The 13,536-nt window shown below is 38.6% G+C and overlaps 1 protein-coding gene across 16 annotated transcripts in view; it reads left to right on the forward strand.

Moving 5' to 3' along the window:
• Nucleotides 1–13,536, forward strand: part of SOX5 (SRY-box transcription factor 5) — a 722,172-nt gene that overhangs the window by 454,356 nt on the left and 254,280 nt on the right. For 13 of the 16 annotated variants that reach the window (XM_064459677.1, XM_064459668.1, XM_064459692.1 and 10 more), the window contains one exon: nucleotides 6,613–6,844. In XM_064459677.1, the coding sequence (XP_064315747.1) occupies nucleotides 6,614–6,844 (231 nt within the window). In that variant the 5' untranslated portion in view covers nucleotide 6,613. The remainder of the gene's footprint in view (nucleotides 1–6,612; nucleotides 6,845–13,536) is intronic. The other 3 variants (XM_064459731.1, XM_064459759.1, XM_064459768.1) reach the window with 1 other exon arrangement.

A 13,536-nucleotide genomic window follows, 5' to 3' on the forward strand; every position in this document is an offset into this window, starting at 1 on the left:
AGATAGCATATTCCCTGCCCGTTTTATATCCAGAACCTTCTAAACTGATGGACTAAAAAAAAATTGTTAGTTACCACATAGAGGGAGGAAATCTGGAAAGCAAAAGCGAGAAAGTGAGTTGGATGAACTGGAAATTATTGGGTGGCCTTAATCATAGGATTACTTGTGGCAGCTATAATAATAGACAACTGCACAGAAATATTACACAGGTTATGCCACAGTGATCTTGGTTTGAATTAACAAAAGTGACTTGTTCACTGAAACCATTTTTGAATAACACAACTTATTTGTAGCATATGTGCATTTTAAAAGATGGCTGATTGATATGATCTTAGAAAGTAATAATTAACAGATTATTCCATCTCCGTGTGAGTGACAGATGAGAGCACGTTTCATGCACACTTTTTATTGATTAGCAGATTAGAGAAGTTTGCTTCCTTTTTTTTTTTTAATTGTAAAATTGCTTCAGTAAAGAATTCCAAACCAGGCTGTAAATGACTCAAAGATATTGCCAAGTGAAGTCTGTTTTTAGTGGTATGTGTAGAAACAAGTCGGGCTTGCAGTTCCCAGTGGGACAAGAGTGTGGGAGTCTGCCACCCTTGCTCATGTTGAGTAATACCTTATTACACAAGTAATCCTGTCAAAATGAACAGAGTTGTTTCTTTTAAAAGGTACTAGTTATTCAGTGTACATAAATAATGAATGAATTTTGGGCCAAAATGGAATGGAGACAGTCATTAGTATTAACTAGCACCTTTTGCTTGGACTGCCTGTAAGAGAGATCATAGCTTCAATAAACCTGGGAATACGAACCATTTTATTACTTCTAAATGTGATCAGAGATGAGGCAAATGTATTGCTGACATTTTGGATAAGCTTGTGTTTGTGCATCTGTCTATGCGCGCGTATGCGTATGCTTACACATTAGATATATGTAATACTGCTGTCTGTAATTGTGAGTATTTCCTGTGGAAAAGCAGAGTCTGCAGATTTCCAACATCTACTTTAATTAGATGAAAATATCCCTGCGGATCAGGAAGAGACTGAGATTGAATCCCATTGAAGTTCCTGGGACTAGTTTAGTGTATAGCATTTGGTTTGGAGTCAGGCTGTGTTAGCGAGTAAATTCCTGATGCTGTTGGTGGCTGGAATGACCCTCCACACTGCTGCTGGAGGATCAGATCTGCTCGTCTTGTCCGTGTGCATGCCTTCAGAATGCAGCTCTGCGCCTGTCTGCAGTGTACGGGGCTGAGTGATTCAAACTCTACCCATGAGAAAGACTTAGTTTATAGCTGCCAAAGAAACTCAAGAGGTGAACATTTTCATGCCGATTCAGAAACTGGCTATGCGACTCCAGTCAGGCGCTGTCACGCCTAGTTATGGTGAGAAAACAACAATGCCTCTCTTGATAAGGGAAAAAAAGAAAGTCTTGCACAGTCAAAATTTTGACATACAATTTAAATCATCTCTCTACATCCTGTGGACTTGGAGCTGTCAAAAAGGCAAAGCCTGTGTTTGAATGGAAAAGCTTTTTATTTCTTTAAAAAGTGTACCAACTATAATTATCCATAACTATGCAGGCCTGTTTTAATGCTGTTTTATAATTACAGGTCTTAATGCTAGATTATACAAAGTCATTTATAAATAGTCAGAACAGAGGGACTTTGGGAGTTTTTAACCTGTAGATTGCTGTAGGTTGTGGCAGCTGACGGGATTTTGCCTGTGTATGTATGGGGTGAGCTGTGTAATGATTGATGAATCCCTTAATTAACTCCCAACAAGTTAAGATTTACGGCCTCATATCTTTTTCTCCTGACACATCTGTGTTTGTCACTTTTGAAGACACGGATAAGCCATTTCTCCAAAAGCTTTTGTGGATATCTGAAATGTTTCTGAGGTATTTTGCTTAATGTAACAAGATTAGAGTTTTATGACATAAAATTTATGAAATTTTATGGCTTGAGCAATCACATCGGGATGGATGCTGGTTGTGTGCTAGAGGGCACTATCTCCTTGAATACTGGATAGCATTTCAGATTTATTTTGGATGTACAATCATGTATGAAATGAACCAAAACCAATGAACAAATGGAAATGTAGCGGGGACACTTAAATGAGGTTCTGTTAAAAACAATAATAAAAAAATAGAGCTCTGGAAGGATCACTTTGGTGAGGCACCGAACTCAAGGGGGAAAAAAAAAAACAACCAACCAAACAAAAGAACGTTATTTGCTAGCCCAAAATTATTTGGGTGGAATCAGTACTTGTAGATCACATGAGGAGACAATTCATGTGGACGCAGTGTACCTCTTACTCTCTCCAGTGGGAAAATCCAGCCGTGTTGAAGTCAGTCAAAAAACACTGAGATCAATAGACACAGCGTATCAGTTTAAGCCTACAAAGAATCTGTTGTAAATTGAAGGGGAGTAAAGAAATACCTGGAGAAGCTATTGTAAGATGAATCGCATCAAATATTTGTGGGATAAGAGTGAGTTAGAAAAGTGAGATTTTTACATCCCTAAAAAAAAAAAATTCTTGCTACCTGGAAAAGCATTTATTTAATAAAAATTTAACAAAAGGCTTGAGTTTTTACTGCAATTTCTGCATATAAGAAGCCTTTCCAAAACCAGAAAAATATTCCCTCTACTAGATCTTCAGTTCCATCCTAACCACTGATAAAAATCTAGTATGGGGATACATTTCATAACTCTGATGTGTCTCTACAGTGGGCAAAGTAATGCCTGTGTCCCAGATTTAGGTTGCCTAAAAAACTATTTAGCTATTTATGTTCAGTAGAAATGATTAATGGCAGTTCAAAATGTAACTCTTCTTGCAAGTCTTAAGTTTCAACAGATTTCATCTGCAGAGACACTCTTCTAGATTCAAAATCTGGTCCACCCTATTGCTAGGTTTCTGAGAGTTATATCTTGAGGTTTTGTTTGTTTTTTTTTAATCCTATCCATAAGTTGATGTTTGAGGAAACTGATGTTTCCTCTCTCATTGTAAACCTTCTTTCAGAAGGATGTAATTGAAAACCCTTGTGAGTTTAAACTAGTTTGAGGAAAAGATCTTGAAGTCATGTAAGTTGTAAACTGTCATGTTATCATTGATGGTAGATCCAGGATGTTTGCAGTCCTTCGTTAAGATGGGATAACTCCAGTCCTTCATTAGACCTAGATCTGTTTAAAAGAGCTCCGTTTCAGATAACGTTGTTACTTAGAATTTAGCTGTTTCCCTTTACTTATTGTTTATAATGGGAACTGTACTTGCATCTCAGGTATGGAATCTGTTAAGACCTAGGATTAGCTTAGTAGGAAGATGAAGATGTATGAAAAGAAGATAATTCAAGCATATGGGATGTGGGAGCATTAAAAATTCAGAAAAGGGACCAATAAAGCTGTAGAAATAATGAAAGACCGTCTGTGAATGAATTTCACTTGTATCATGTTGTTTTCTGCTTGTGAACCTATCAATGATTTGACTCTTTGCTGCTGTAGGCTTTGGTAGTTACTGTCCTTTTGGAAGACATTTCCAAAAGTAGATCTGGATTTATTTATTTAAATCTTGCATGCCCTTGTGGAAATTTCCCAGATGTTAAGGAGTAGGTAATTTCTGTGAAACTGTGAAGTGTGTGTTTGATGATAAAGGGGTTGATGAGATTTCTGAAAGGCCAGATTATGCCTAACTCACGTTGGCTATGGACAGAGCTACCTGAAAAAAACCCAACGCAGTTGTCATCTGAGCTGTGTGAGCTTTACCTAGGGTTGTGCATCTGTTTTTTTGTGTGTCCAAGTCACTTGGAAGACTAAGGCAGTTTAGATCTGTGTAACTTCACCACCTTAGCTATTTTAGTAATTTCTTAGCCTTCTAGCATTGTGATGAGCCCATGGCTTGTAACTTAAACTGGATGTTCCAAGAGCTGTGTGTGGAAGGAAGAAGTTTATTCTTCCTTCTCTAGTATCGCTGTAGGTTGGCCTATGGTCCAACCCATAGGTTTTCATTTTAGATCAAAAACCTAGTCATCTCTGTTATTGCTACTGCATGGACGTGCCTTCTTTGCCTGTTTTTATAAATTCCCTGCAGAAAATTATATCATTGCTGTTGGGAACAGTGTCAAGCAGAAGGCGATGATGATCTGCAGCATGCTAACTGAACACGGTAGAGGAAACCATATATTCCCTGATAAAGTTAGCTGAAGAGCTTTCATTCAACAGGATAGTCAAACTCCCTGTGTGAAGCAATGTGACAGAATCTGGGTTATTCTGGGTTAACAGCAGTAGGAGTTCTCAACATAACTTGGGTATCTAGTGTGTAATTCAAATCTTCAATACAAAGCAAGATGGCCTCTCTCTATATTGTATTGTCAAAGTGAATCGTAGTGGAGAGTTTTATGGATGTTTTACAATATTTTCAGTCATCTTATAAAATATAAATGTCCTAAGGTATAGAATATTACTGTGGAATAATCGAGAAACTGTAGACTTTGTGCCCCTCCCTTTTTGTTGGCCAAAATTGAGACAACCGCTTAGTGCTGATTTTCAGAGAGAGAGATTTTGTAAAAACCCAAGCTTCTATTAAGGCAGCGTTGAAATGAGTAACCAAAATGTTACACTCAGAATCAATAGTAAATGTGTCTCTTGGTGCAGTGCAATGCAGAATATGAATAATTCACATTAACTTCAGGAGAGAGTTGCATGGTTTCTGCAGAACAAAACTTGGGATCTGTCACGTCAAACGTAGCTGTAAAATGCTAAATTCAGTGGGCTAGTAGAAAACTGCCAGTAAGAGTCTATCTGGTGATCTCTGTCTTTATACATATGCTTCGCTGCAGACACGTAGGTGGGAAAGCCTAGAAGACAGAATTCAGGTAGGATGTATGAAGTGTTAGTCTGTTGGACTAAGTCAAACATTAATAGAAAATACAGATTGCTTCTCTATGTACAGGCAATAGGTGGTGTTCAGAACAGGCAATGTGCAGCTGAGTATAGGTTCTGGTAGGGATTTTTTTTGTCTGAGTTTTTTTTTTTTTTTTTTGAGTATTTTTTCTTTTAGATATAATCTAACTTGGCTCAGGAGGCAAAGCTCAAAATGAGATCATTAGAAACAAAATAAGTCCTAACAAAGGGCTGTTTAAAGTCACTGTTTGTTTTCAGACCCAGTTGACTGCTGCTAAGAACCATTTCGTGCTCAATATGCCAAATCGTATGGACATGCTCCACCTCACAGCAGCCCCACACATGGTTCAAGAGGCTGCTGGGCTTTTGAAATGCAGTCCTTTAACTGTGAAGTGGAAAATCAAAATGGGGTAATTAGAATCATAAATACTAGATTTTGGAGGAGGAGGAGTATTGCTTCAGCCTGTCTTTTCAACTTTTACGTTCAATAGTCTTCAGTTTCCTTGTTCATAACTTCCTATTTTGTATGAAATATTTATCTTTTTTTCCCTTTTTTTTTCTTAATTTGACTATGTCTGTAGGATTTCTTATTTCTCATTCCGCTCCTTATTACAGATGTCCCTCCTTAGCACAGTGGCCCAGTATGCATTCGATGCACATACACTGATTTTCATGAACAATGTTGCTTTAATTAAACCCAGGACTTGTCTGCATTTTAATACTTCAGTGGACCCCAGTATTCTGAAGACCACGCTGAAAAAGTGTTCTGGATTCAGATTGTTCTGTAAGATTTTCAGTAGTGCCTGTTTTGGATGAAAACTGGATTTTCCAATGCCATTAAGATTCTTTCAGTCTTTCTAAAAGTTGAAGATACACATGTGGTATCAGAACAGTGTTATCGGAACGTGGGCCTCAATTTAAAGTCAAGATTTGTGTGTGATTTTTACTGTGTTACAATTTTTACTATGTATCTTGCTTGTGTATCCTTTTTTATATAGATATAAATTACATTTACAGGTATTTTTTCCAGATCTGGCGGTAGGTAGGAAGTATAGGGTATCTTGATAGCAGATCTTCATTCACTTAGTACAACCCTGAATTTGTGTTGTCAAAAAGCTTAAATTATTAACATCTAAATATTTAATTGCTTAACTATCCCAGATCTGCAAACCTGGAAAGATTCTTGCGACATGAGTATAACACTCTGTTGTTCACATGGGTGAAGTTTTATAAACACAGACATTTTGGCTTGCTAGCAAGTGTAGTTTATTTTATTTTACTTTATTTTTTTATCAGTTACAGTTAAATACATGCAGATGATTATTCCTTAAAAGCTAAGTTGACAATAGCTTGTATCAGGAGACATTCTATCTTCTTAGAGTCTCTTGCAAATGCAAAACCAGATGGGTATTTTTTTTAAAAGGAATTGCATTTCATTATACAGTCTTCTTAGGTGAATTTTCATGTTTAAGAAGCCAGAATACAAGAGAGTGCTATATTAGTGTATTATTCTCACAACAAACAAGCCACTGTTCTGTTGCTACCTGCTTGGCCATTGTTCCCAATTGTGTATGCTTTGCAGTGGTATTTGGATGGTTTCCTGCTCTCTGCCAGCACAAAAAAGGCATTTCTGTTACAATGGCCCCTAACCACACAATGACGGCATTAAGGATTTATTTGGAGGTTTCATTATTTTCTCCTCTTTTGTTCCTTCCAGGATGTCTTCCAAGCGACCAGCCTCTCCGTATGGGGAAGCAGATGGAGAGGTAGCCATGGTGACAAGCAGACAGAAAGTGGGAGAAGAGGAGAGTGACGGGCTCCCAGCCTTTCACCTTCCCTTGCATGTGAGTTTTCCCAACAAGCCTCACTCTGAGGAATTTCAGCCAGTTTCTCTGCTGACGCAAGAGAACTGTGGCCATAGGACTCCCACTTCTCAGCACAACACAATGGTAGGTTTGCTAATGGTCTATTGTGCTTACATCCATTCTTTGAATTCTGCCTCTACAGTAGTTTGGCATCCAGATCTGTACTTTATGGAGTATACAGTGCACAGTTACACGTACAGAACACGCTACAATAATGTGAAAGCTTTGACCGAGCTGGACTGCCTTTACCCTCCACTACAAACGCTAAATCAGTCGCAGCGCAAACTCTGCTTTTCCTCACCTTTGCCTGCTGGCATTTAGGGTGCTAAAAATTTTTAGCTACAGCGACGTGCATTTGAAGCGTATGTGTTCAGCAAACAGTAAATGGTTTTGGAACACTGTAAGTGAGAGTCATGTTTGGCATGGTGTCTGAAATATCACCCCAATGCCAAGTTTATGCAATAGTAAGGCATGAAAGTCTGTATGAAGGGTGAAAAAAGCAACTTTGGATTTTGCTGGTTTTAAAAATTCACGTGCGATGTGTATTTCACATGCCGCACATACCTACAGGAAGGTTTGCTGTCCTTACGGAATTAAATCAGCCTGTCACTTTTTCACTTGTGAGTTCCCACCTTTTTGTGCACTTTATGAATGTCACAGTGCGCTTAATTCATTAATTTAGCAGCCCCCTGGAAGTCCAGAACTGGCTTTATCTAAAAGCAGACAAACAAAAAGAACAAAAGGCAATGCCATGTTCCTCACTAGTATCGTAGTGTCGCTATTGTAACGTGATGTGTTTGGGCCCTTCCTGCAGAGTACTGTGATACATTTTTATAAAGGTTGAAAGGTGCAGGGGAAGGCATTGAGACCCCAGGACTTGGGCACCTCGACAAAGCTGTCTATTGTGAGCACACTTACACAGCTCTTGCCTGTTTACAAATTGACTGTAACTTTTCTGTTAGTCTCCGACTTTGACAAGGGCAGTGACACTTTCACTTTAAGTGAAGATAATGAATGGACCTGCATATTTGTAGGCTTTTAAAAAGGCATTGCAAAATAGGTGATAGTGTATTCTCATAAAAGCCTGCAACAGCTCCATAGTGGTATTTAAGCCCTTACAGCTCATTATGCATATGTAACAAGCCCTAAGTAAAAAGCCTTAGGGACTATTATTCCTCATAGGACCAAATCACTGGATATTCGCTGAAGCTGCTCAGCTTCATTTTGTCCTAGACAAAATAACTCACTGATCCCCATCCATTTTTCCTTCTTTTTGGTCTAATGCTTAAGTTCAAATAGTGGTTTGGAATATTTAATTCAACTTTGTGTTACTGCAACTTTAAATGAAGAAAGAACATCATCGGAAAAATTACTCATGGGCAGATATGTCACTATCTTTTCCTAGCTTGTTTACTTTTTGTCCTTTATCATACGTTTCGTGGAGATGTAATTCATTAATATATAGTTCCATCAGTGGGATGTTAGGGTATGTAACTGGTGTATGAGCTTTGCTGTGTTTTGTCTTCTTTTAAGAGTGTATTGAAGATAAGGGGTTGTTCCTGACAACGTTTAAGTCAATAGATAATCTTGTGATGACACCACTAGTGTAGAATCAGACCCTTATGAAATCAAAACTCATTGTCTTCTAAGGATCCCAGCAGGAGTATTTTAACTACACCTCACTGAAACACTTAACTGCTCTTTAACTGATTTTAACTAGCTTCTTTACTCACTTATAGTTTTTAAGACCAAGAAGTTTAACTGATCATCTAGTGTGACTTCCTGCTATGAAGGCTATATTTAATGTGATATCAAAACTGTTCGTTCTGTCTCTTTGTAATACAAGATACTGAATTATTGCATGTTTTAGACAGTTTTGCTGTGGTAGTGAGATGCTGTAGGCTTATCTGACGCATGTTTGGGCAGTTGCAGGGGCTGGTTTTGTCTTCATACGTATTTAAGAAAATTGCTAGTTTGTATGAATGGGACATTTTTGTAATATCTCTGCTTTAGTGAGGAGTGTCTTGTAAAAATCATCCAGGTAGGTCAGAAAGGATGTAGCCTATGTGTCTCCAGAAAGAAGGAAGTGATCAGTGCAAATAAGTAAAATATACATAATCACTCCCTCTGCTGTTGTGCTATGTAGTTATAAGAAGGAAGTTACTGAACCTAGTGCTTGGATAACTTTTAGATGACTGCAATTTAGGTGATTAGCAGTTATGAAAGTCATTCCCAAAGGGTGTTTACTTCAGTAGCATTACAGAGGACATTTGTACACTGTTTGAATTTATATTCTCTGCTATTTTATAGTGTCTGGGTAGCAAATCCAGGTGTATGCACATGTGCACGCACCACCACACAGTGCGGTCCAATACAGTTTTATTGATAAAGCTCCAGCAGTGTGCTTCACACTTCTTAATAGCTTGCCAGCTCTACTACTGCACCTGACGGAGTCTGCAAGTGACTATGGAGTTCTTGTTTTGCAGCCACATGCTGTACTTAGCAAGATACCCCTTTACAGATCTTCCCAATGTCCAGTAAGACAGGATCAGACATACAACCTGTCTGAAATCATCTAGTGCATCACTCTGCTGCACCCCTCTAAACTGTACTGCTTTGTGCATGGCTGTTGGCTAAGGCTCTTCTCTGAAGGGATTCTTAGATAGACACGGTATAGATCCAGAAAGAACTTTCTATGTTAGCTTACATGTACAACACCCATTTGGCTTAGGGACTAATCTCAGCAGAAGAAAACTACAGCCAAGGGATCTGGAAGAGGTATGGAATTACACAGCTTTGTCTCATCACTAGGCTGCATAGCTGAATTCCTCTTGTCACCACAGCTGTCCTTGTCTCCCTATACTCTGCCTCTCAGCACTGGGTCATGAAGGGACAGTTAGGAAAACAATTTCAGCCTTGAGAATCAATTTCTTGGCCTCACTTTCCTAGCTGCTAATTGACCCTCAGTTTCATAGGTTACTTCCAGCTGTGCTTCCTTTTAGAAGTCCTGCTAGCTGGGACATCCTAGGATCCTTAAGGTAAAGGGCTGGTTGCAACAGAGTGATAGCTCAACAGTTTACCCAGCTTAGACTTTTGAAAATATCCCCTGTTGCACTTTACAAAGTTGTGAAAACTGCCAATGTAGAGACGCAGCTCAGAATGCTGGGTAAATTTTTATAAAAGGAGGGCAAAATCCATAGAAAGAAATCTCCAAACCTAAGCAAATTGGCAAAAAGCTGCAAAAGCTATCTCCCCATCAAAAGGAACAGGGTATTTCTGAGGATGCTGGAACTGCAGCCAGAGAAGGGTTAGTGCAATGCGCACAGACTGAATCGGAGGAGGCCCCATATAAACATGAGGAAGTGCTTTTTACTGTGAGGGTGACTGAGCACAGGAACAGGTTGCTCATGGAGGGAGGTTGTGGAGTCTCCATCCTTGGAGATACTCAAAAGCTACTTGGACACAGCCCTGGGCATCTGGCTGTAGGTGGCCCTGCTTGAGCAGGGGGTTGGACCAGATGACTTCCAGAGGTCTCTTCCAACCTCAACCATTCTGTGGTTCTGTGAAAGTCAGGGGCGGCTCTATCCCAAACTCTCTTCCTCGTGATAGAAGAAACTGGATACTTCTTGTAAGTAGGAAAGGTCTTCCACTGGTAAGAAAAGAAACAATAACTTATCAGACTTAAAACAAAAGCTCAGAAGAAAATACAGGACAAATCATTTGACCTGAAATATACCTGACAGTCCCCATAGGATGTTCATAGCAGCCCATAAGCTTAGCAGGAAAGTACTTGAGGATTACAGTATCAGTCAGTACCTCTTTTGAAGAAACCTGCTGAGGCTACAGTTGTTAGCTCACCTAAGTAATGAGGGATTATTTTTTTTATTTCTATTTGTATGCCTTACCGTGTTGCTTTTGCCGCCTCTCAAGACTACTGGTTTCACCAGCTGTGTCTGTGTGCTAATTTCTGAAAATAAGAGATGTCAAGGCTAAAAGCACAGGCATGGTATACTGTGGTCAAATCTGACCATTCATCTTAACTGTATACTATCCAACAAATGCTGGATGAGATAAAAAAACAAACCCAAAACAAAACAAAACCAAACAACCGAAATTCTGACCAAAAGATCAAACTGGTAAGGTGTGACTTTGTCACTGTCCAGTTGTTCCAAACTGCGTGACTGCACTGCTAGCCCACACTTGTCCTGCACTTTCAGTGACATTTAATATTCATTGTCATCAGTGCTTTAAATTGCTAGGTAATATTACAGCGCACAGTTAAATAGCTTTATTGATTCACACTAAAAAATGTTGCAGTTCTGTGGTGAATTAAGTTATTCCTCTGTAATTTGGGAATAATATTAAGAAATTTTGGTCATATTAAGAATAACAGTAGTACTGGTCAAAGAGCTTACCGACACATTGCTTCATGCTTTTCTTCCACTTGTCCAAAATAAAAGGTGGTTTAATGCTGCATTTGAATTCTCTTATCACATACATCCTGGCCTGCACTTCACCTGTTGGTCTGGGGTCATCAGCATGTGAATAGTATTGGATCAGAACAACATACGGCTAGAGCACTTAGCTACTGTTCAGAAGTTGCGAAGATAATGGAAATCTGAATGCATATAGCTTTTTAAAAAGTCAAATAGGACTCTAATTATACTGAGCTAAAGAATGCCTATTAAAAAAAACCCGCAGTGGCTTTAGAGAAATTTTAATTTCCAGTGTACCTTTGTGCATCAAGCTTAGGATAAGTTATTGTGATGGTACAATGCACAGTGTTGTGAACACCAGTGCCGTTATTGTGCCAGCTCTAATAATGAGAATTTCATTGTTTGGGGAGAGCAGTCTCCTACACTCTAGACAAAAGTGTAATTACTTTTGAACGATGTGGAATGTGCTCAGTTTAATAGCACGGAGAATAGATTCACAAAGATTCAGATAAAGCTAGCTTGGAAGCCATATGTGCAGTGTGGCAGTATGAAATTGTTAGCAGGCACCATAATTACAACACACACACACACACACACTCTCACAATTTCACAGTTTAAACTATAAACTGTTGTTTTTGTAAGAGATAGACAGGCTTATCTGAACAAGACTAGTTCAATTAAAACAAAGGAGAAACGGTGGTAAGTTTGCATTTGTCTTTTTTGATGTTCTTTCCTTCCTCCCTTAATGGTAAATTGATATTTATAAGGTGATGAAATTGCATTGTTACAAACATTGTATTATAAATGTTATCACAAAAGTGGCACATGAAAGCAGTTTCCATAGATATAATTTCAGGCTTGTATCAGAGTTTGATCTTTTCAATCTCTACACTTGCACTGTTTCAGAGAATGACTTTGCAGGCTATTAGGAAAAGGAACAAATCAAGAAGAATCAGCCAGGACCCATCAAAAGCTCTAGAAGTTGCCTACTGCATCATTTAGTCCAGACCCTAGAAAACTCTATGCAGTTAGTGAGAATCAGTCACAATGGAGCCAGAAAAAGCTTTGATGCCTCTGGTATCTGCCTGACAAAGTATCTTCCATTTAAGCTATTATAACCTGCCTTCCCTCCTTGTCATGATCTGTATTTTCCTCTCTCTCTCCAATCCTGTCCCATCTATGTGTGTAAGTAATGCTTACAGTATTTAGCAATTACTTGCAAACTACCTGTTATGCAGGTTCTCTGTAGGGCAGGTAAACAAACAAACAAAAATTTTAATTCTTCGTATGAGGCAGGGGTCGAAGCCATAGTGCAATTCAGGAGAAGTATGCTAGTTTATGGAAGTTCCCTTGGTTTGTTCTACCACTCTCCTAATACAGTGGGTTTTGCTTACTTGTGGCCGTGGCGAACAGAGTGGACGTATCATTCCAGCTGAAGTCAATGGGCAGAAAGACTGACTGAAGTTTGAGATGACCTGTTGGTGTTTTGATCAGACTCTGAAAGGTCCAGAGGTTGGTTAGGGGACAATAAATAAGTAATGAAGTAGGAAAACAATTTGTTTTCCCAAGCAGAAAGGTTAGAACTACGTTTAAAACAATAAATTAACAAATCAAGACCAGACTTATCATCTATAAATTGCCTGAAATACAGGGTGCAGATGACTGTAGTTTTTAAAGGCCATGAAGAGAAGTGGAAACAGCAGTTGTTTGTTTTTGCTGAAGATCATCTTACTGTGAAGCAGTCACGTTTTTAATGGATTCATTTGAATGCAGTTAAGCAGAAAATAATCAACAGAAAAGTAAACACCTTTGTTTTATAAAAGTGCTGGGAACTGTATGTATCCATTGTTTGCAAGTGATTATATGCCTAGGAATCAATTCATTGACTTCATACTGGAAAATATCTTCATTTAAGCTTCTTGCATAAATACTAGTAAAATCTAATTCAAGTGAATAGCTGAAAAGTTCCACAAGAAAAAAAGATAGGTAAAACCATAAAACCCACAGTCAGAAGGGTTTGAATATTTGAACCAGATGGTCTCTCTTACGATGAAGAGAAAAGAGCTATTAAGTCCACTATGAAAAAAAAATGTAAGCCTTAACAGAAAAAAAACTTGGTTATCTTTCTAAGCCAAGTAATCTACCCTAGGCCATCCACAGTGGACACAGTTGTTTCATTCCAAATTAATATCTCAATCCAGACTGCCTTCAATAAGTAGCTCAGTTTGGGATTACGCACATTTACTGAGATCTGCTAGGTAATTTCACTGAGGATTGTACTTTTTTACTGGAAATAGTGCATCGGCGTCAGCTCTTCCAGGCCAGCCTAATGGTACGTGC

The sequence above is a fragment of the Phalacrocorax carbo genome, chromosome 1, assembly GCF_963921805.1.
Source record: "Phalacrocorax carbo chromosome 1, bPhaCar2.1, whole genome shotgun sequence".
In the NCBI taxonomy this organism is placed as follows: Eukaryota; Metazoa; Chordata; class Aves; order Suliformes; family Phalacrocoracidae; genus Phalacrocorax; species Phalacrocorax carbo.